Source organism: Moschus berezovskii, chromosome 15 (genome assembly GCF_049115385.1).
Source record: "Moschus berezovskii isolate FMDL1 chromosome 15, NW_MosBer_1.0, whole genome shotgun sequence".
Classification (NCBI taxonomy): domain Eukaryota; kingdom Metazoa; phylum Chordata; class Mammalia; order Artiodactyla; family Moschidae; genus Moschus; species Moschus berezovskii.
Window position 1 is genome coordinate 30,481,839 of NC_142474.1, and position 21,784 is coordinate 30,503,622.

At 62.3% G+C, this 21,784-nt stretch overlaps 2 protein-coding genes across 9 annotated transcripts; both read right to left on the reverse strand.

Moving 5' to 3' along the window:
• Positions 1–1,729: 1,729 nt before the first annotated feature.
• On the reverse strand, positions 1,730–12,771 carry UCKL1 (uridine-cytidine kinase 1 like 1). 8 transcript variants are annotated; one of them, XM_055433077.2, is made up of 15 exons: positions 12,612–12,771; positions 6,987–7,177; positions 6,646–6,752; positions 6,367–6,537; positions 6,215–6,286; positions 5,399–5,588; positions 5,219–5,280; positions 3,602–3,621; positions 2,936–3,034; positions 2,772–2,865; positions 2,623–2,685; positions 2,420–2,542; positions 2,164–2,271; positions 1,942–2,098; positions 1,730–1,841 (listed from the first exon to the last, which is right to left on the reverse strand). In XM_055433077.2, exons 1-15 carry the CDS (start codon positions 12,722–12,724, stop codon positions 1,762–1,764), a joined length of 1,650 nt encoding a protein of 549 aa, XP_055289052.1. In that variant the 5' UTR covers positions 12,725–12,771; the 3' UTR covers positions 1,730–1,761. The 8 variants fall into 8 exon arrangements, with proteins under 8 accessions (XP_055289052.1, XP_055289061.1, XP_055289069.1 ...); XM_055433086.2 differs by lacking the exon at positions 3,602–3,621 and adding an exon at positions 4,657–4,673 and having other exon boundaries at positions 12,612–12,770; XM_055433094.2 differs by having other exon boundaries at positions 6,987–7,174; positions 12,612–12,765.
• Positions 12,772–12,967: 196 nt separating this feature from the next.
• Positions 12,968–21,784, reverse strand: ZNF512B (zinc finger protein 512B). The gene is made up of 16 exons (XM_055433065.2): positions 21,659–21,784; positions 21,235–21,377; positions 20,854–20,982; positions 20,084–20,760; positions 19,750–19,976; positions 19,564–19,635; positions 19,324–19,470; positions 19,036–19,160; positions 18,872–18,964; positions 18,578–18,676; positions 18,327–18,497; positions 17,939–18,133; positions 17,693–17,794; positions 17,349–17,411; positions 16,766–16,864; positions 12,968–16,318 (listed from the first exon to the last, which is right to left on the reverse strand). Exons 1-16 carry the CDS (start codon positions 21,780–21,782, stop codon positions 16,073–16,075), a joined length of 2,712 nt encoding a protein of 903 aa, XP_055289040.1. The 5' UTR covers positions 21,783–21,784; the 3' UTR covers positions 12,968–16,072.

Here is a 21,784-nt window from a genome sequence, read left to right on the forward strand (position 1 = left end):
ATCAGTCCCAGCTGGCACACGGCCTGAGCGGTTTGCCTGGGGATGCGCTTCTCTGGCCCCAGCAGCACTACCCAGCTTCTCCCCATGCTGGAAGCCCCCAGTAGCTCCAGTCCTGGACCTTGAACCCTGGTGCTGTTTCTGGGACTGGGAGGCTCCCTGAGGCTGGAGGAATTGCCCCTTTCTCCCAGTGGCACCCCAGAGACCCATTCATCAGGGCTGTTTGGAAGGTGACCACTTCTGCCACCCCTCAGGGACCTGGCAGGATGTGGCCCAAGAACCCCCCTAAGCTGTGACCTTGTCTCTGGGAGATGTCTCTGGAGAGGGACCCTCAGCCTGAGGGGGTAGGTCTTGGTCCTAGGCCCACTGACTCTGGAGAAGTGGGAGGAAGCTGTCCCACCCACAGGCTGGTGGCTGAGTGGGGTGGGGGCCCTGAGCTGCATCACACATGTGTGTGTCTAGGGCCATGTGCTCTTTGCACACGCATGAGCAGGTGTGGCTTTGATATCTTCTCTGGGAGCTGGTTAGCCTCTAGCTGGACCCGGGGGCCCCTCCTGGGATGACCTAGTTCCTGCCCAGCTTGTCAGCTGTCTGCCTCATTTCTCATCCGGGAAGAGCTGGCCGGACAGAAGGGCATCTCTGCCTCCTTGCCTGTCAGCACTTGAGCAGGGCCAGGCCTGCTGCAGGCTCCAGGCACTAGAGCACAGGATGAATGAATGAACAAATTTGGCCCTGGAGACGGGGCTGGAGCGGGGGGCTGTCCACTCACCAGGTTGTGGGGGAGAGGTCCCTTCTGCCGACCTCAGGGCTGTGTCGCTCCTCTGACCCTGCACCTGGCCACCTCTGGACCAAACTCCCGCCTTTATCTGCTGCCCTTCGCCTGGCCCCCAGCCAGAGACTTCCTGTCCCCGCCCCACAACTAGCTTTTCCATGACATGGCCTTTGTGAGGGGGCTGGGGAACCAAGAGAGACCAGGAGGGCAGGAAAGAGTGAGACCAGGCCGTGAGGTGGAGGGGACGTCTGTATGGGGGCTTCTGACAGCCCACCTGCTGCAGCTGGGAATTCGCCTTAGGTTTGTGAGCCAGGCAGGCCTGCACCTTGGCGGTGCCCTCGCGCAAGAACAGTGAAGGCAGGGCCGGACGTGGTTTCTGGCCCTGAGCAGTGTGGCCGGCTCACTGAGGCACAGACGTCTCCCCTGCAAGTGGGGCCCCTGTGGCTAGCACTAGCTCCTCACTGCTTAAACATGCTGGGTGCGGGGGTGGGGGTGGGGTAGTGGCTGTAGAGGCTGCTGACACCTTGTAAGACCCAGAGCCCTAGGTCCAGGCCAGGTGGCCACCAAGGGCCTGTTTAGCAGGTTCAGGAGCTGCAGGTCCAGCTCTGCCCTCTCCTAAATGTGGCCGAGCCTGGACACGAGGAAAGTCAAGTACAAGACCAGGACCCCTTGTCCTGCAGGGGCTGGGGACCGGAGGAGGCAGGGCCGTGACCAGAACCCAGTGGAGGGCAGGCTCCCTCAGTCCTCCTGCTCCATGGGGGCCTCAGAACTTGACTGGGGCAGCCCTGGGGCCCACTCCCCAAGCCAGGTCCAGGTGGGACAACACTCCTGGGCCCCGCTCACCGGCTCCGGCTTCCTTTTCCTAATGCTTTATTTTATAAAATGTTTAGACAAATTACATGGGTAACACATTTTTTAATTAAAATAAATTAACATCTCTACTCAGCCTCAGGGGAGATAGGGAGGTGTGGGGAGTTGGGGTGGGTGGGTGGCTACCCAGTGGAGCCCCCTTCTTCATCGTCGCTCCCGTCAGGGACAGCATCAGTCCCAAAGTAGCGGTCACCGAAGTTCCCTGGGGGAAAAGGCAGGTCCTCGTGGTGGGGTCTCAGGCAGGCCCACCTCCCCTACAACCTACCCCCCCAAGCTCCACTGAGGAGGCCTGGCAGCCTCACCGATGCCAGGGATGATGCGGAAGAGGTCGTTGACGCGCTTGTCTACTGCTGTGGTGATGATTCTAACCCGCGGGAAGGCGTAGGCCACCGAGTGGACGCCCATCTCCGCCATAAGCAGCGACAGCAGGAAGATCTTGTCCTCGGGCACGTCGTGGTCCTGTGGGACAAGGGGTTGAGCTGCGGCCCTGGACCCAACCCCCCCCACCCCACCCCCCCACTCACCAGCAGCACCCGCACAGCCATCATGGCTGCCGCACCCGTGGACACTGTGCAGTCCATCAGGATCACGTGGTCATCACTGATGTCCTTGGGGAGCCTCAGGTAGTGGAGCTGCAGGAGACCCCAGGGTCAGGGGGTCCCAGAGGGCTGCACCAGGGCTCTTGGGGACTCCACCCACGCCCCCTCCTCGGGCTCCACCTGTACCCCACCCTCGCCGAGGTTCCACCCCCTCCCTCCCTCACTCCCAGGGGCCCCTCACCTCGGGCTCCCCCGTGAGTTGGTTGGTCTGGATGAGGATGGTGCCAATGCGCACGTCCTTGCATACGGCCCGCAGCGCAGGCTCCATGGTCTCGCCGGCCCGCAGGATGGACACGCCGGTGATCTGGGGGACGAGGTTGAGCTGGTCAGACCCTGCCTCCCCAGTTTCCACCCATCTCCCACTGCAGGCCCGGCCCCTGGTACCTGCTTCCCCGCATAGCACTTGCCCGCGTAGTCCTGACCCTGTGGGGTCTGCACCACGCAGTCCTGTGCAGGGCGGGATGGGGCGTGAGGGTGAGGTGCCTCTTGTCCCCCTCCCTACTACCCAGCCTCCCCCACCCACGACCTCAGACCTGGAAAGGCAGGAAGGAGAGTGCGTGCTCTATGAGCAGTCGCATCAGCCTCTTAGAGTAGAAGATGAACTCGTCTCGGCTGGTTTCGCGGTCTCTGCGGGTTATTCGCCAGGTTAGGGAAGGGCGAGCCGCCCGCCCACCGTGCCCTGAGGGCTCGGGCTCACCTGATGATGGTGTGCATGCCCCGCACCTGCGGCGTGCTCTTGAGGACACTAAGCGTCCTGGGCAGGGGGTGGCACTGGTGCGCCGAGGCCAGAGCCGCCCTGAGGACACAAACCGATTGGGAACTCAAGGAGGGCATTTCCCCCAGAGCCCTACCCTCCCGCTGCAGACTGGGGTGGGGGGCAGTGGTGGTGCGCACCGCAGTGTGCCGGATGGGGGCTATCCTCCCAGTAGTTGATCTGGAGGAAGGCCCCCATTCCCGGATGCCCTCCCCATAACAACCAGGCAAGCGTTAAAGGACATGGTGGAAGGCAGAGCAGCTGACCGTTAGGCAGGAAGCAGGGGTTGCGGGGGAGCCTCCCTCCCCGCTCCAGGTGCCCTCCCGGTCCAGGTCCTGGCAGACGAATCTCTGCCCCTAAACTGGGCACCTGTTCCCCAACCTCAGGACCCCTCTTCCAGGAAAAACAGTCGAGCTTTGAGGCCAAGCCCCGCCTAAGTTTCCCCAAGGTGATGCGCGGACCCCTCGGGAGAAGGGCAGAGCTGGCTTGGCAGCCCCTGCTGCCCCGGACTGGAGCGGAGAGGGGCGGGGCCTGCGGGGCGGGGCGGGGCCTGCGGGCGCCGGCACACAGCTCGCGGGCAGCACCACGGCCAGAGCACTCTGTCCTCACAGATCCCAGCGTAGCTTCCTCTGCCCGCCAGGTGAAGAGGCGAAGAGTAGGTCAGGGAGGGAACAGGGCAGGAAACCCCAGGGTTTACAAAGAGGAAAAGAAGAAAGAGAAAAGACCACTTAGCCGCAGCACCGTGGTCCCCGCAGCCACCAGCTGGCCTAGGAAAGAGCAGGAGGCTGGGGGAGGAGGGAGGCGGGGCGGTGGCAGGAAGACCCCGCAGCTCGCGCCCCTGGGCCTGCGAGCACCCGCAAGTCCATAGCAGGCGGCCCTGCAGGTCCCTTCCACCCAAGGCAGCCACGCTTCCTGGAAAGTTTTATGTCTCTGAACCAAGGCTTCCGCCGGAGCCCTAGGCTGGGTGAGAGGCAAGCGGAGACTGATGCGTGGGCAGGAAGCTGGAGGCCGGCAACCGGCCTGGAGGCATTTCCAACACAGCCGGAGCTCGGGGCTCGGTCTGGTGCTTCCCAGCTCCACGACTGCTGCGTAGGGACGGGGCACCACCTTCCGCCTTGTGGGCGGGAAGGGCAGTCAGCCCGGAACTCCTGAGGGCTCCACCTGGCTCTCTGCGCCTGGCCTCCAGTGCCAGGGTGGGCCAGCATCCCAGGGCGTGGGGGCGGGGGCAGGGAATGAGAAGTGGGTAGGTGCCTCACCACCGCTTAGGGGAGTAGACTGGCTTCTTGGCTCAAGCAGAGAAGGGGCAGACCCAGGCCCTCAGCTGCAGGACGGGCTGGTGGCACTGCCCTGGGGCTCAGGAGTGCTGGCTCAGGATAGCTGTGCCCTGGAGTCGGACCCGATACAACCAGCCCCAAGTCAGATAAAAACTTCCAGAGAGGTCAGGGTACTATATGATGTTGGGCAGGTCCTTTGACCTCTCTGGGCCTGAATTACCTGGCAAGGGCAGGTAGAAGCAGTGTGGGGGCCACCACACCACCCCTTATGTGCCTGGGGCAGGGCCACCACAGAGGGTAGGCATGGTGGGAGGGGACAGCCCAGACTCCGAGCTCCCTGTGGATGTTGGAAATGCCTCCATCTGCGCAGACAGGTGTGGGAACTCTTACCTGACACTGAGCTCACGCTGCGGCAGCGACAAGGAGACACAAGGAAATGGGGTGGGTGTCAGAGATGGCAGCACTGCTCACCTCAAAGTCATGGGATGGCATGGCCTGTCGCCACCGCGTGTCTCAGCCAGCCGGGCCACCCCCACCCAAGAGCAGACACACCATAGCCCTGGAGGCGAGGGTCCTAGGGGCTGCCTGCCATGGGAGAGGGTCAGCTTCCTGTGGTCCGACATGGGTACCTCTGGGTGGGATGTCAGAGCCAGGACCCCTGGAGCTCTGTTCCACAGGCTTCAAGCACCCCACTGTGAAGTCAACCCCAGGGATGGGTGGCCCCTGTGGCCAGCCTGTGGTGTGTGACCTTCTAGGATTCTTGGGACAAGGGACCCGGTGCCAAAACCCGTCACCAGGAGGGCTGGAAGGGATAGGCTGTACCCGTTCCTAAAAGGCCCACACTCCCTCAGGGAGCCCAGCTGCCCCTGGCCAGTAACTATGGGGCTGCTTGGGCAGGTGGCCCTGGGTGGCAGGACTGCGGGGTGTGGGAGTGGGGCCAGCCGTGGCTCACCTCCTCCAGCTGGCTGTGCACGTGCTGCACAATCAGGTCGATGGCCACTGTGTTCCCGCTCCCTGGGGATGAACGGGGAGGGTGAGGTTGTGTCCCTACTCTTCAGGGGAGCAGGAGGGAGGATAAGGTCTGGCTGTGCCCCCGTCCCCGCCTCCCTGCCAGATGGGCCTTCAGGCTGACCCCGGGGCACCACGATGTCTGCCACACGCATGGTGGGCTGGATATACTGGTCGAAGGCAGGCTTCACAAACTTATTGTACTGCTTGATGACGCCCTCGATGTCCCGGCCCCGCTCGCTGATGTCACGGCGCAGTCGCCGCACAAGGCGTATGTCAGAGTCTGTGTCCACAAAGATCTTCATGTCCAGGAGCTATGGGGGGTGGGTGCAGTGAGCAGTGAGCAGCTGAGGGCCAACACTGGCAGGGCAGCACAGGTCACAGGGGATGGCCTCTGGCAGAGACACTGGCCTGGGTGTGGGCCCAGGAATGGATCAGGCCCTCAGGGCTCCTCTGGGGTCTGCATGGTGTGGGCCCCTCTGGGGTGGGGAGGGTGTGGTGTAGCTGAATGTGTGTCTGGTGTGCATCATGCGTGGAGTGTGTGTGTATGCATGGCAGGCAGTGGGGTTCCTAGGGCCTGAGCACACTCACACTCGGGACCAGCACAAGCAGCAAGGCCTAGGGCAGGGCCAACTGTGCAAAGACCTCGCTCAGGGCAGGGAAGGAGCCACCTGCAGCCTGGCTGGAGGGTGTCACATGTGGGGCAGCTGCCCAGAGCCTCCCAGGGGACAGGATGCCCTTGCGGACAGAACCCACGTGGGAGGCTAGTTCCCTCCCGGGTAAGAACACACATGTGCACACACACACGTCAACCTACCCCCACAAATGTGGCTCTGACCTTGGCAGCCACGTGACGCAAAGGGGTTGTGTGAGATTCAGGAAACAAGGCAGCTCACCCAACCCTGGGCCTCAGCACAGGACGCCTGGAGCCTGTCCTCACCTCCAGCAGTGTCTTGTCAGCAAAGGCCATGATTCCCTCGAAGATGATGACATTTGCACCATACAGAGTTTTCTGCAAAGGAACCGCGTGTGTCGAAGCAAAGCTGCCTGGGGCCCCGGCACCAGCCCAGTGCAGCTGAGCCCACAGCCTACCCAGTCCTTCTTCCGGCTGTGGGTGGTGAAGTCATAGATGGGCACCTTGACACTCTTGCCCTGCTTGAGCTTCTTGAGCGTGGAGATGATGAGGTCGAAGTCAAAGGCATCTGGGTGGTCAAAGTTGAAGTTGTTGTGGGCAGCCTGCTCCTGCTGCTGCCTGGTGAGCACCTGCGATGGGGGGAGGGGAGGAGCTGGAGCAGCTGCAGGCTCAGGTCCCAGGCCAGGGCGGGGGCCACGAGCCTCCCAGAGGCAGCCTGCACCACAGGGCACCCGCACCTTATAGAAGGAGTCCATGGACAGCAAGACCACCCAGGGCACATCCAGGGCCTCAATGATCATTCTGGCCACAGTGGTCTTCCCGGAGGCACTGCCACCTCCCAGACCTGTGGGTGGGGTGGAGACCTTGAGCACAGTGGCCCAGCCCAGCTCACAGATGAGTCCCAGTGGTGCTCGCCACTCCCACACAGCCTCTTCTGACCTGGACTGAGGGGCCCAAGCAGTGCTAGTCACAAGACACCAGCACAGGCGTTGGACATTGAGGTGGGTCCCACCCCTCTACTTGGGGGTCCCACAAGACGGTGGCTTTGGCCCACCCTTCCCACCACAGCCATGCTCACCAATGGCAAAGGCCTCCTTGGACTGGGTGCCATGCTCGTTGTACCATGGCGGCCGCCCTGCCGTGTAGATGGTGCGCTTGCTCGTGCGCAGGAGGGGAGGCTCAGACTTGCACTGGCTGGTGGTGCGCTTCCTCGGCGAGCGCCCCGCGCCCACAGGTGGAAGCAGCCTGTCCAGGGACTCCGCGTTGCTGCTGTCGGGGAGGGGGACACAGTTGTCTCGGCCCAGGGCCAGCAGCCCCTGGCTACCCCACATCAGGCCCAGTGTGACAAGTCTACGTGGTGCCCCATGCACGCACATAGGCATGTGAAAGTGAGCAGACTTGTGTAGGGGCACAGCACACCCAGCTGTAGCCCATCCATCCAGGGGACAGCGGGGGACACCAGGGGAGCAGTGTCCTGGCCCAGCTTTTCCTCCCACGTGGACCGGGCATCAGGGAGATGGGAGGTGGTCACGCCAAGGACCGTCAAGACCTATCAAGGACTGTGTTCCTTCCCTGCAGCCCTCTCCTTTTGTGAGACCCAATCCCTGCCATCCTTCAGGGCACAGAGAGAGGGGCTCCAGAGAGAGAGGATGGAGCAGGAGGGAGACCCAGGGCACTGTGCCAAGTACAGGGAAGAGGGTGGAGGCCCCCAAAGGCTGCACTTGAGGTCGGGTGGAAACCCGACCTGGGGGAGGGAGGCAGACCCCACTGGGGCCTTCTCCAGCAAGCAGAGCTGTGCTGACTTCTCAGCGGTTTATACCCCCAAAGGGGCATGGATATGATGCTTGGCTCAAGGCCCCAAGGCCTGAGGGGCAGCAGGGGAGGCTCAGGTTGTCAGCCTGGCCGAATGGCCAGACGGGAGACAGACTTGGACGCAGAGGCCCACATGAAGGTGGCCCTAGGCACAGGACCAGCTTAGGGAGAAGGCGCTTCCAGTCGCTGCCTGAGAGAAAGTGGACTGCTCACAGTGTCAGCTTGCAGACCTGCCCCAGAGACGCTGAAAACAGGCTGACAATCCAGGCAGGAAACCAGGGCGCTCTGGCCAACCCGGGCAGGACATGTCCACCTGCAGCTAGAGCCCCAGTGATGGATGTTGCTCAGATACAGGTCAAAGCCTGAGAAGGAGCCACATACTGAAGACATCCTAGAGGTGCCATCAGGTGAGAAAGCAGAGTGCCACGAGCCATAAAGGCCAGCACACGCCTGTCAGGTGGAAGCACAGACAGCAAGCAGTGGCCTGAGCCACCAAGGTCAGGGGCAAGGACTTCAGGTGTGTGTTTTATGAGCACATGCCCCTTCGTGATCAAAAACCAAACCAACCCTTGGTCTGTCCCCGAAGCTCGCCGTCACTGCTATGGCCTGCCAACGTGGCCAGGACAGGGCACTGCGAAACTAGCCTTGGGGAGATGTCCCCAGGAGTGCAGGGCCGTCTGGCTCACTTCAGGATAACCTAGCATTCCCCTGACATTCCCAGCTGTGTGGCTACCAGTGCACCCAGCGTTGCCAAGAGGCAGGAGGACAGCGTCTGTGCACACGTGTGTATGGAGGGGGAGGTGGGGGGAGGAATTAGCTCAGGGCTAACACGTGACAAGTCACACCAGCGGCTTCCAGGGCACAGAGGGCCCTGTCAGCACAACTGAAGCAGCTGAGTGCCGTCAGCTGGATGTGACAGGAGGCGCAGCGCTGTCCCGGGAACACAGAGCGCCGGGCTGCCCTGCTTCTCCGTCATCTGGATGGCGTGGGTGGGGAGCAAGCCCGTGTTCCCCAGCCTCTGCCCTCAGTGTCATCTCTGCGGCTCTGAGGAAGCAAGTATGACGCATCTGTGAAGCTGAGCACAGACCACACAGCAGGACACCCAGGTGATGGGACAGGGTTGGCTTGCCTGGCGTCACACACCACCAAGCTGGGTGTCTCCAGACCCTGGTCAGAGGGCACTGCTGGCTGTTCCGCTAGCTGCGTTTGGCCCCCAGCAGTGAGCACATGGCCTCGGGGCTCAAACATAGCTGCCGCCCACCTGCAAGCAACCCCCAGGCCCTGGAGGTGACCTATGGCCCGTAGCAAGGGAGAGGAGCTCCACATGCCCTCCCCAAAAAAGTCCAGTCTGTGCCTTCTACTCGGAAAGGAAACGCCAACACAGAAAACTGGGTTTTCAGAGGAGCAGAGCCTCTCTGCCCCAACAGACCAGCCATTGTGCCGAGCAGGCTCTGGGACAGACAGGCCACCTTGTGGGACCGGCGCAGGACAGGAGGCCTGGGCGAGTGCTACTGCCGTCCCCCCACTTTTCCCTCCAAGCTGAGGCCCCAGCAGGGGCATCACCCCTCTCGGTGACTGACCCTCATCCCACTGAGGTGACGATGACCACCACCACCACAGCTCCCGAGGCCTGCAGTGCTGACAGCCTAGGAGGAATGCCTTCTCAGGGAAGAGCTGAAGGTAAGCAGGGGTGACCTTGCCAGAAAGCCGCCCACCGAGGGCTGGCAATGGGTCTGAACAGCATCCGGCCCGCAGCCAAGTCAGGGCCCACCACCTCCCCAAGTGCCAGGCTCTCCGTTCACTGCACCCTCCAGAGCAGGCCTCTCCCCACTTTGGCAAGAGAACAACCTCTGATTTGGAAAGTCATGCAAGGCCTCACCTGCCTGCTCTCAGATGTCAGGGTGCTGCCATCTGCAAGGACTAAAGGCAATGTCAACCCAAAGGATTACAAACCATAATGGACACAGGTCAGCCGATAACTAAGAGCCCCACACAAAGCTGACGTCTGCAGGTGGCAGGCCTGTCTGGCTGCCTGGCCTGTCTGCCCTGGTGTCCACCAGACAGCACACGGGGCTGGGGGTAGCCGAGACACAGTGAAGACAGGACTCCTCACCGGAAGATGGCAGGCCTACCACTCACCTGCCTTCTGCTCCGAGGGTCCAGCACCCTGACACCCGGATGCCAGGGTAAGCTGAGGGGCTGCTCATGGCCAGGACACGAGGGAGACCAGGATGGCAGGATGACCCCAGGTGTGTGCAGGGGTGTCCCTGCACCGCCTCTTAGGCTCCCAGCAGTCCCTCAGGACAGCTCAGGAGCCCCCTGAACTGCCCCTCCATGGGTGGGCAACACAACCAGTGCAGAGCTGCAGTGAGGTCCAAGCCCCGGCTGGCAGAGGATGCCCACTGGGAATTGGGGGGCCAACAGGTGAGAGGCCCCAAGAGAAGCAACAGCACTCACCACCAGCCTCAGAGGCCGAGGTCACAGGCATAAGAGGATCACCAGCTTGGGGCTGTGCACTGGCCTGATATTAATAGCACTGACCCTGCCGAGGAGAACAGCCAGGCAGACTCAGGCCAGCATCAGGGTGAGCTGCCCCTCCTGCGCTCAGGTTGGCATGCCGCCCGGCCAGGGCTGGCTGAGGAACCCCATCTGGAACACCCTGGAGAAAGTCCCAGACCCCACCTCCCAGGGGCTGCAGGGTGCACAGCCCCCAACCCCAAGACAGGGAAAGCAAAGGTGTCTTTAGGCTGAGCTATCGGCACAGAGCTGAGCTGAGTGCCCCACCCCTGCCCCAGGTGCCTCCTGAAAGCACAAACAACCTGAAACTCTACCCTCCTGAGGCCTCCTCCAAGAATAACTGCCCGCCCCTCCCCCCCCCCCCCCCAACGAAGGCTCCAGCACATCCCTCAAGGCCACCACCAGTGCTCAGTGCTTAACTAGGGTCACAGCCACGCCCCAGGCCAGCAGCAAGAGGAAGAGCAGGCCCTCTGGTGTGTGGCTGCAGTATTCACTCACATCCCAGGTCTCCAGCCTCCTCCCTGTGATTAACCCAGTCCATACACCAGCTTTTCTACTCTGCTTCAGAGCTCAGAGGAAGCCCCTTCTGGGCACCACCTTGGGGTAACAGTCTACCCCCACCCGCCAAGAGCTGCTCCTTCCCACCCCCACCCTACCTGCCCTGCTCAGTCTCAGGGCTGCGAAGGGGGCCCTGAGCCCCATCCTGCTTTGGGAGAGTTTCCTGGGCGAGTGAGTAAAAGGAAGTCAGAGGAGGAGGGAGTAGCTGGCCCACTGGGGGCTGGTCTAGGGGTAGGTGGCCCAGACAAGCTCAGAAACAGAAATCAGGGCAGACAGAACTGGGGCCGGGGTGCTGAAGTCCTGAAGGGGTGCAGTAGGCTCCAGGGACTTGAAATCGCCACCCCACCCACTGGGAATCCTCCTACGGGACCCCCTCCTTCCCATTGCTTTGAGCAAGTAGGCCAGCTTCCTTCCACTAGCCCAGTGGCAGCCCCCAGACCTGTGTCCACCTGGACCCCACCAGAAGACAGCCCAAAGGGTGCTCACTAATCCACCAGCACCTCCAGTGCAAAGGGAAAGTCAGTCCCTTCCGGAAGGCCAGGCGCACAAGAAGCCTTCATGAAGACCGCAGAAGGCAAAGTTGAGCACAGGTCAGGCAAGAGCCTCAGTACGGAGGCACCTGCACAGACACCCAGTCAAGGAAGGGAGGCAGCTCTGGTACCCTCACCGTGGGGTTGGGGGGCGGGGGCGTGCAGGGACTGCAGTGGGTGGGGAGCACGTGCTTGAGGAATATCCCAGAGAATGCAGGGTGTAATGAGAAATTCCCCCAGATGTCCAGAAACTCCAGGGACACTCCATGGGGCTCTGTGGGAGAATGTGCTGGTCTCTGCTTACTGCCCACGGGCCCTGGCTCCCCTCCTGTCCCCGGGACCACGCTCTTAGGAGGAAGACCACTGTCACCCTGGCCCGCCGGGGCACCTAGGTCCACTACTTGGTCTGTGCACCAGGCAGGGCTGCCAGCCGATGTCTGCAGAGGGCGCTCTTCTCAAGAGCTTATCTGGTCTCCGACACAACAGATTCTCTGGAACAAGTGTCACAGATTCAGGTCCCTCCTCTTCCACCCTGTCATCCAGGATCTCAGTCACTGCTCACCAGGAGGCCGTGAGCCTGGAGGGACACCAGAGGCTCCTTCAGGTGCAGGGGTCCTGAGACCCTCTCCCTGCTTGCCCAGCAGCTCTACTGGCAGCGCCCAGTCCTGAGCAGTCCAAGCCATGGCACTTTGGCACTTTCCAGACAGACCGCCAGGCTGAAAAGTTTTTCTTTGGACCCAGCCTGTGGCCAGCGCTCGGTCAGGCGGGGAGAGGTGGGTGGGGCGGTGTTCAGACCCGGAAGTGAAGAGCCAGCCCTCCCCTGAGCGCTGCTCTGCCTTCTGAGTCCGGGCCCCAGAGGCTGTGAGCGGGAGCTGCCTCCCCAGCCAGGGGACAGAACCCCGCCTCCGCGCTACAACGTCCCCTCCTGCAAAGTCCCCAGAGGCACGACTGTCGGGTGCCTAGGCGGAAACTGGAAGGCACCGTGCCCCGCACCACCCAGCATCACGACCTCTGGCCTTAGCTGGGAGGCCGAGTCTGTACGAGTCCCGGAACGAACTGACCACCTGGGAGCATCCGGCTGGCTAACAGTCCAGCCCGGTGCTCGTAGGCACGGCGCCGCGTCGGCTCGGGACAGAACGAGCCCCCTCACGGGCCCTGCCCGCGGCAGTCCGTGAGGGCCCTCCCCCGCCAGGCCACGGGGACCGGCCACGGGGACCGTTGGCTGGTCCAGGCCCAGACCCCTGGGCCGCTCCTCCCACGGAACACGAGGGGCGCACCGCGCCTACCGGTCCTCGCACGTGGTCTCGTTCTTCCCCTCCGGCCGGTCTGGCCCGTCTCCAGCCGCGAGGGGCGGCGGCGCCGGTCGGGGGGCGTCGGCCGAGGCCGGGGGCGCAGCCATGAGCTCAGGGGCCTCTGCGCGGGTGGGGTGGGGTGGGGCGGGGCTTGGGGGACGGCCGCTCGGGCTGTCGGGAACTATGGTTCAGGGCCTGGCTCCGCGCGCCCTCCAGCGCGCTCCGCGGACTACAAGTCCCACCAGGCCGCGCGCGCCCCGCAAACTACAAGCCTCACGAGGCCTTGCGGCGGGTGTGCAGGTAAGGACCCCAGCCCACGCTTTACCACAAACTCGGCTGCACAAAACCGCTGAAAAAAAATCAATAAACATTTATTTGATACAGTTATTTTTAATACATACAGTTGATGGCCCGCCCCGAGCCACTCCCGGGACCGGGGCGGGGACGAGGACCAGGGACAGATGGTCACAAGGCGGGCAGGGCCCGAGCTCACCGTCAAAAACATCTTGCAAATAAACACTTTGTAGATAGAATATATATGTATATATATGGTTACAAGTGATAGCTGGAACCTCTCTTTCAAAATGCACTTAATACGGAGAACTGGCATTAAAAAACCCAAACCAAGAAACCCAAAGGCAGGAGGTGCTGGCTCCCCCAGAACCCCAGACCTTCAGGACAGATGCCTGGGGCCCACGGAGGACAACACACAGGGACAGCCCTCCCCTCTGTGGGTCAGGGTGCACCCATCCTTTCCCTTCCAAACCAGAGGGACATGAGGGGGCTATGGCCGGGAGGGCCATCAGTCACACCAGGGGACACTCATCTGCCCTTGCATGAGCAAAAAAAAGTGCATCCTATTTCGTGTGAAGTTTCGGTCCCTTGAGTCAACCCTTTCCTGTTCTCAGGGCAAGGGGGGTGGGCTGGGCCAGAGGTAGATCTTTAGAAAGGGACCTGGCATTGTGCCCTGGGCCTGGGGTCTCAGGCAGGGTCCATGCCCACCACACGGAGGGGGTTGTCTGCCACTGGGTCCCTCTCACTGAAGGTGTCAATCAAGGCTAGGTGACTACCTGGCTGCACTCCCAACAGAATGGGACATGGACAGATTCCACCAAGCCACCAAGGGCTCCACTGCCGTGGGAGGAGGGCTCTACAGACCAGCTTGTCACTGTCACCCACCAGCCAGAGCATGGACGAGCGGGGAGGGGAAGAGGAGAAAGGGGTCCCCACCCAGAAGTCCCCACGCCTTAAAGACAAAGAAGGGGGTTAAAGTGCTAAACATCAAGTTACCCAGGACCCCACTTCTTCCCACATGTCCGGTGAGGTTCCCACATCAGAGATCCACGTGGACGGCAGGGGTGACGGTGAAACTCATCCCCCAACCAAAACCAGCCCCCCCTCCCCAAGGGCCAAGTACCTGAGAGGCCGGCCAAGCGGCCATCCCCTGCGGAGGTGCTGAGGTCCAACCTCCTCCCGCCATTGATGACAAGGACAAAGTGCAGGTGGGGCCCCACCAGCGCCGATTCCCCAGCACCCTCCCACAGCTGCCCCTCCAGTGGCTGCCCACCCACCTCTGCCTCCACCAGCCATACACCAGAGACACCCAGAAACACAGGAAGGAAAGCCCTCCTGCCTGAAGCTGTACTGCCTGCCTCAATATTTGATGCTGGATTTCCTGCCCTTGCCCAGGCCTCTACCTGCCGATCAGATCAGGTGCACATGAGTAGGGGGAATCCACATTTCCACATCCCCTCCCTAACACACAGGCCAGGACTGACCAGGGTCAGAGCACTCCGGCCAAGCGAAGAAGCTAGAGACAGGCAGTATAGCGCCTCGGCCCCCAAGCCTCCTGGCAGCCGTCTCCCTGGTGCAGGGTGAGGAGAGCTGAGCCCACACTGGACTGGACCCTCCTCTCCAGGGGTGGGATGGGGACAGGAGCCTGGGGGCAGGCATGCCCAGTTAGCACTGCCTCCCTGAGCAGGGGAGGGACCCCAGCCCAGCCTCCAGATCCACCGTCGGCACCAGGAAACCCTTAGCACCAAAATGTTAGATTGTGGTGAGTTTTTGTATAAAAAACAGAATTAAAAAAAAGGTTTGTTACTTGTCACAGCAACGAGACTGGCATCCACTACACCCAGGAGACACACGCACACAAGCAAATATCAAAATTCACATCATCCAGGATCGGCAAGGCCAAGCCCTCAGCCCACCCCCACCCCCCAGTAGAAAACAGCCTCCATCCAAACCTACAGCAATGCCACGGCGGGAAGGTGTGGCTGCATCCTCAGTGCCCTGGACTCCACTTGACCCAACCTACAGACCTCGCTGTCCTCAGGGCACCGAAGGGAGCCAAAACAGAGCCCTGGTGCTGCCACCAACTTATGTGACCTCGGTCAAGTTCCCACCCTGGCCTTCGGTTTTCACATCAAAAGGCCACACAACCAGAAACAAAGGAGCAGGTAAAAAAGGAGGAAGGAGGCTCCCAAGGGAGCTTGGCCATAGGTCAACCCAGGCCAGCAGACAGAGGCTGCTTCCCACAGTGGTCACTACTTAAGCCAGGTCCCAGGTCCCCACTCCACAGGCCTGTGGGCCCCAGGTGACCCTGGAACCCAGACTGGCCCTCCCTAAATCCATTGGGCTATGTGATCGAGGCCAGTGGCGTTAGTGAAGCTGAAGGCTGAGGCCAGAGCTCGCTTCACACAGCCCCTCAGCCCTGCTCAGCAGTTCCGCGATGGAAGAAGAGCCTCTGCTGGCCTCAAGCAGGGAGCACTACTGAAGACAGTGGAGCAAGACGGCCTCCCCCATCACGATGGACACAGGCCAGTGGGGCAGGGGCCTGAGCACAGCAGGGGTTGCACAGCAAGGGAGGGTGGGCCTAGAGAGGTAGAGCGCAGAAGTGCAGGAACCAGAAGGCAGCGGGGCACGGGTGGGATGGGCCGTCAGGTCAGCACGGTAGTTGTCGGACTTGGGGTCTGTCCTGGGAGGTAGCTGGGGGTACTGGGGTTCCAGTGTCGGGTCAAGAGGTGAGGCCGCTCAGGTATCCTCAGCAGCCCAGAACAATGGGCTACCCAGGGACCCCCTGAGCCTTGGGCTCAAAGCGGATGGGGCATGGAGCTCATGTGCCAAGGGCCAGAAGGCCATATGCCTGCTCCGCAGTGCCCGGCACCTGAAGCCCAGGCTATAGCCCTTCCCCCACCGCCCGTGATGGTACCTCCAGACTATTGCACTCCCCAGCTGCCCGGCCCTCCCGGGAGCCCCAGCCCAGGGCATCCTACGGCAGCCTGCATGGGAAGGGGCTGCCTTCAGGGAGGAGAGGGCTGCCCACCACTGCTGGACAGACAAACAGGTGGGGTAGGGGTGGAGACCTGGAGGGCAGGAGGCTCTGGTGCCCCACCCCAAACACAGGGGCCGGGCCAGTGTGGGGCCAGGCCCCACCCACCTGCCAGGCTCCAAGCTCACTTCTCAGGTGCCTTGCTGGCTCCCACCTTCCGGCCAGTGGAGCCCCGGGCCCCCTTGTCTCTGCCTGCTGGGGGCCAGTCGTCCTGGCGGGGAGGTGTCCCGGGGGCCAGCTCCTCGGAGGGCCGCTCTTTGGGCTTGCGGCCCCTTTTCTTCCCACTGGCTGGACTCTTCTCTTTCCTGGGCACAGGGGAGTCCACACCCTTGTGTCTGGGAGGTGGGTCTGCCGAAGTGCGGAACCAGTTCTGAGGAAAGAAGCAGCAGTGGAGACCCTGGGGTCTGGGACGCTGGAAGGCAGAACAGAGGGGCCCTAGGGTCTCGGGCTTCCCTGGTGGCTCAGAGGTTAAAGCTTCTGCCTCCAATGCGGGAGACCCGGGTTCGATCCCTGGGTTGGGAAGATCCCCTGGAGAAGGAAACGGTAACCCACTCCAGTATTCTTGCCTGGAGAATCCCATGGACGGAGAAGCCTGGTAGGCTACAGTCCACGGGGTCGCATAGAGTCGGACACGACTGAGCGACGGAACAGAACAGAACAGAACAGGGTCTCGGGCACCCAAGCTTCCAGGGAAGCCACTCTGAAGAGAAACCAGAAGCTTCCTCAACAGTGGCAACTTGCTCAAGCAAAGGCAACAAGAGCCGTCATCCCGACCCTCTCCTCTGCCCCTCCCTGGGGCCAGTCCATCCAGCCGTACCTCTGCGTGGGTCTTGAGGATGTGGTACTTGACGCCGCTCTCGGAGCTGAATTCCTTGGGACACAGCAGACAGCAGTACTTCCCCACCAGGTGGTCCCCCTGTAAGGCACACGGCAGTCCAACCCCCAGAGGTTGGCCCCCACCCTGGCCCTTGGAGGACCAGAAGTTCCCAGATGCAGCCGGGACCCCCACACTTGTGAGGTTTATCTGGATGGGTGCCCACTGGGTGGGCTTCACAGACCCATGAGGCTGTTGTGACAGGACCAAGGTGCCCTGGCTGCAGGAGAGCACAGTGAGGGTGGCAAGAGGCAGGTGCTCCAGGGAAGGGTCACAGCCCATTGACGAGGATGCCAGCCCCAACCGTGGGTCGACCACCCACCTGTGTCAGCACAGATGAAGAGCCCATAAACAGGACCAACCACGACGGACTGACTTACGGCTGGGCTGAGCCTGGGGGCACAGTGTCCTGGGCTGCGCTGGCCCTGGACCCCAAAGGGCCAGGGGGACACACAGGATGTATGGGACCCTGGGGAGCAGCTGGGAGCACTGAGCACACAGCTGAGGGGAGGGCCGGGGCACTGACCTTGCTGCAGCTGGCCAGGTGGGCCTTGAGGCCAGACACGCTGGAGTAGATGGCTTCACAGCACTGGGGATGGGAGGTGACCGTGGGGGTGGGCTCTCCAGCAGGAGCCCACTGACCACCATGCACCCCTTGCCCAGCCCAGGGAACCTGGGGCCCATCTGAGGCAGGTGGGTGGGTGTGATCCCAGGAGTCAGAAGCTGTGGCTGGCTGAGCTGCTAGGGCTGAGGTCAAGGCTTCTCTGCCTATGAAACTCAGGCCACATGGAAGTCTCCCCCCAAGGCCAGCCCTGGGCCCTCTGTCCTGAGTCCCAGAGCTCCCACGCCTGCCCAGCCTGCCCAGCTCACATCGTTGGGGCAGTTGACGTGGCCTTTCTCCTTGACCTCATTCTTCCATGCCTCCAGCAGCTCGGGGTTCAGCACAGGAAGGCCCGGCCTCGTGTAGTTGAGCTACAGACACAGCAGTTGACAGGGTGAGCCGGGGGTGACCCAGACATTTCCCTCCACGGATGGGAGGTCTGCACCCAGGATGCGGGCGGACTGCCCAGGATCCTTCTGGGGGCTTTATGCTCAGAGACAGGGAGGAGGGCTCACCCGTGCGGTCTCAGGCACCAGGTCATCCTTCATCCGCCGCTTGGTCCAGTCTCGGGCCAGCTCATCCTCTGCGATCTCCTGCAGGTGGAACACAGCGACCTGGGCCGACGTGCGGCGGATACGGCCGCTGGGAGTCCGCTCCACACCCAGCGGGTCCTCAGCCTCAGAGGCCTTGTCAGAGGGCTCCTCAGGGGGCTGTGGAGGGGGAGGCTGGGTGAGCTGGTGAGTCACATGGCATGTGCCACACAGAAAACACAGGAGAAAGCAGGCTGGGGACACAGACGCCCATCACAGGTTCATTCTCCCGACACACCAGTCCCCCAGGAGGGAAGAGGGAGCCCACAGGGCAGGTGCCTGAAGAACAAGTGCCCAGGCTGTGGCCACTCACCGGGGCTGTGTGCTCTGAGCGCACATGGTAGTCATGGCCTGCTTTGGAGCGGTAGGGCTTGCCGCAGTGTGTGCAGGGGAAGGACGGGGTCTCCACTTCACAGGGTGGCTTTCCGCAACGTCGCTGATGGTACTGGTAGCCCATGAGACTAGAGAAGGCGGCCCCGCAGCCCTGGGGTTCCGGGGGGCAAGTGAGTGTGGCAAGCAGCCAGGCCACATCCACCTGGCATCCACACCCGTGGGCCCACTCACCTCTTGGGGGCAGCGCAATCGGCCCATCTGCTTCAGCACCTTCCGCAGCCGCTCCCGCTCCTCCTGCTCGCTCCCCTCCGAGGCCTCGGCATCAGAGGGCTGAGGGGCAGGCCAGCCTCAGTGCCCCTGCCACCACGGGGCCCGCCCCTGCCCGGGGCCACGGATGTCCCTAGTCAGGCAGGGGAGCCACTAAGCTGTGCTAGTGAGAGGCCAGTGGTCACAGCCAGGCAGCTGCGGGGAAGGAGACCCACGCCCAGTGGGCAGCATGGATGGCAGCTGGGCCCGGGGGAATACCTTGGTGCTGTGCTCAGCCATGGTGTGGTAGTTGAGGCCGGCCTTGGACTTGAACTGCTTCCGGCAGTGCTGACACTTCAGTGCATCCTGCAGCTGCAGACGGGCATGCTGGTGAGAGGTCAGTCCCGGGGTGCCTCCCCTCCCGAGCCAGGGGGCAGTGCTACCTTCTGACACACTTCCATGTGCTTCTTAAGCCCCACGAGGGTCTTGCGGGTGACCACATTGCAGGTGGGGCAGACAGCCTCCCCCCGTTCGTGGATGGCCCGTTGCCACTGCTCCTCAGGGCCACCTGCAGGGCATGGCCAGGGCCTCAGGTGAGGGGCAGGAGCTCCCAGATGTCCTTAATGCCAAGCACAGAACCCAAAGCCCACACTCAGCTCCCGTCCCCGTGGTTCAGGATTCGCCCCCATCGTCAAGACTTGGCCTGTGCCTCGCCGCTCAGCAGCCCCTACCTGGGGCGGGGTGGGTCACAGGAGCTGGCACCTCCTTGCTGACAGCGCTGGTGGGGGCTGGCCCCTTCTTCCGCGTGTCTTCAGGGCCCGGGCCCTCCTGCTTCTTGGCCCGATGGATGCGGGCTTTGTCTTCTGCCTTGGCCAGCCCTGTGTGCACAGGCAGAGAAGGTAGGTGTGGGTTGAGGGTGTGGCCACAGCGTATGTCCGGCCCTGAGGGTGCCTGGCTAGTCTAGGCCTCACCTTTGAGTCCAAAAGTCCCTGAGATGGAAGGCTGCTCACCCGTAAACTTCTTGGGTGTTTTCTGTTTCCTTCCTGACTCGGGAGAGAGAAAACAGAGGCCAAGACTCTGGTTAAATAACCATTGGTAAGCTCAAGCCAGCTGTCTGCTGGCCTCACCCTGGCCACTGCCTCCCAATCCCATCTTACTGTGCTTTATGCGCTCTGCACCCTCCTCAGGCGGGGACCCGTGGCCTGGAGCCCTCGGCACCTCCTTGCCCCCTGAGGGCCTGCTGCCCAGAGAAAGGGGGCTGCTGCTGGGGTCTGTGCTCAGCTGGAAGGCCGAGCTCTGCTCCGGGGTGGCTGGGCCATACTCCCCATTCTCTGGCCTCACATGCTTGGGTGGGATGGGGCAGGCGTCCAGGCCATCCGCAGTCCTGCAGGGTGCAGGGAGTAAAGACAGGAGGAGGGCCCGCTCTGGGCCCTGTTACCCCTGGACTGCCCTGGGGGACACCCAGTCCCAACCCGGCAGGAGCCCCCATACCTTTTCTTACCGCTGCTTCTCCCCGCAGCCCGAGGAGCTTTGTTTTCAGACTTGGTCAGCAGCACCACCTTGCAGGGTGGTGTGTGTCTGCTGATGGCAATGGGCCTGCTGACTGTCACTGGCTTACTGACCACGATGGGCCTACTGACCGTCACTGGCTTCGCAACTGGCACGGGTTTTGTAACTGTTACAAGCTTTGTCATCGGTACCGACTTGTTGATGGTCACTGGTTTGGTGACTGGCACCGGTTTGTTGACTGTCACTGGCTTGGCAACTGGTACAGATTTGGTGACTGGTATAGGCTTGTTGACTGGCATGGGCCTAGTGACCGGGACAGCTTTGGTGACCGGCATGGGCCTGCTGATCGTCACTGGTTTGGTGACTGGCACGGGTCGGCTGACTGTCACTGGTTTGGAGACTGGCATGGGTCGGCTGACTGTCACTGGCTTGCTGATGCCAATGGGCTTGCTGATAGTGACAGGTTTGCTTACTCCAATGGGCTTGCTAACCCCAACTGGCCGACTGACAGTGACTGGCCGGCTGACTGGCCCAGGCTTGGGGGCAGGCAGGGGTCGGTCCATGTGGTTCCAAATCCGGTGCTTCTCCAGCTGGGTCTTGGAGGTGAATGCAGCCTCACAGAAGGGGCAGGGAAAGGTCAGCCTTTCTGAGATGGCACCCTGGGTGGAGAGGGCAAACATGGACACTCCCAAGCCAACAGCCAGGGCAGGGTGGGCCCCAGGCCTCCCCTTCCCCAGGCTGCAGGCCCTTACCCCTTGGCACCGCTGGTAGTGGTACTTGAGCCCATAGATGCTGGGGAATTCCAGCCAGCACCCGGCGTTTGGACACTTTACCCTCGAGTGTGCCTTGAACTCGTCTTTCCATTGGTTCATCAGGGAGAGCTAGGTGTGGGAAAGGCCAGGCTGCTGACCCTGCAGCCACCCAGGCCTCTACCAGCCAGCCCAAGACTCAGTACTGTCCCTAGGCCTGCAGGACTCCCACATGTGGTCCACTGAGCCCCGTCTCAAAGCCCTCGTGCACAAAGCAGATGCAGACAGATGGCTCAGCGCTAGACCCACAGCAAACAAGCCCAGCAAAGCAGTGGGCTTCCAGGCACAGCTCGCAAAAGCCCACCCAGCCCTCGGGGAGCTCACAGGAATGTCTCGGAGTGCCTGATTCTCGGCTTTTGGACGTCCCTTTTTCTTCCCTTCCGTCCTGTCACCAGCTGGACTTTCCAGGTCAAAGCAGAGTGCGGCCTGGCTGGGCACCGTCTGCCCAGCCCGGACCACTGGCAGCCCTGCAGCACACAGCACATCAAGGCTCAGAGAATGCATTCCCCACAGCCTCGTCCACCAGCCGGCGGGGCTGGTCCTGCCTGGAATGAGCCTCATGTCCCCTGCACTCACGGAGATAGGGAGGCAGGAGGCTGTGGTCCACTTTGGTCAGGAACCCTGGGTCCCGGCTGCCCCCTCCCCAGGAAGCCTCTCAGGAGGCCAGGCTGGGCACCCAGGAGCCTGACATCTGGGGAGGCCTACACCCAGCACTGGCCGCCCAGTACCACTGGCCACCTCCTCTTACCCAGCTTTGGGGGCTCATGGAGCACAGGAAGTCGGACCTCGTTCCGGCTGCCATCCTTCCCAGGCCCGCTCCTGCTGGATCCTGGGACCCGGCGGCCTCCTCCAACACAAAAGGGATCGGTCATCT

Bases quoted from the DNA above. Each gene is read 5' to 3' on its own strand.
- ZNF512B (XM_055433065.2), bottom strand. From the start codon at position 21,782: ATGACCGATCCCTTTTGTGTTGGAGGAGGCCGCCGGGTCCCAGGATCC. The intron at 19,161-19,323 runs GTAGGGGCTGCT...CATGCCCTGCAG, and splicing joins TGTGACCCACCCCGCCCCAG to GTGGCCCTGAGGAGCAGTGG. The intron at 18,965-19,035 runs GTAGCACTGCCC...GCCCGTCTGCAG, and splicing joins ACATGGAAGTGTGTCAGAAG to CTGCAGGATGCACTGAAGTG.
- UCKL1 (XM_055433077.2), bottom strand. From the start codon at position 12,724: ATGGCTGCGCCCCCGGCCTCGGCCGACGCCCCCCGACCGGCGCCGCCG. The intron at 6,753-6,986 runs GTGAGCATGGCT...CCCCACCCACAG, and splicing joins CAAGGAGGCCTTTGCCATTG to GTCTGGGAGGTGGCAGTGCC. The intron at 2,686-2,771 runs GTCTGAGGTCGT...CGCCCTGCACAG, and splicing joins TCTCCTTCCTGCCTTTCCAG to GACTGCGTGGTGCAGACCCC.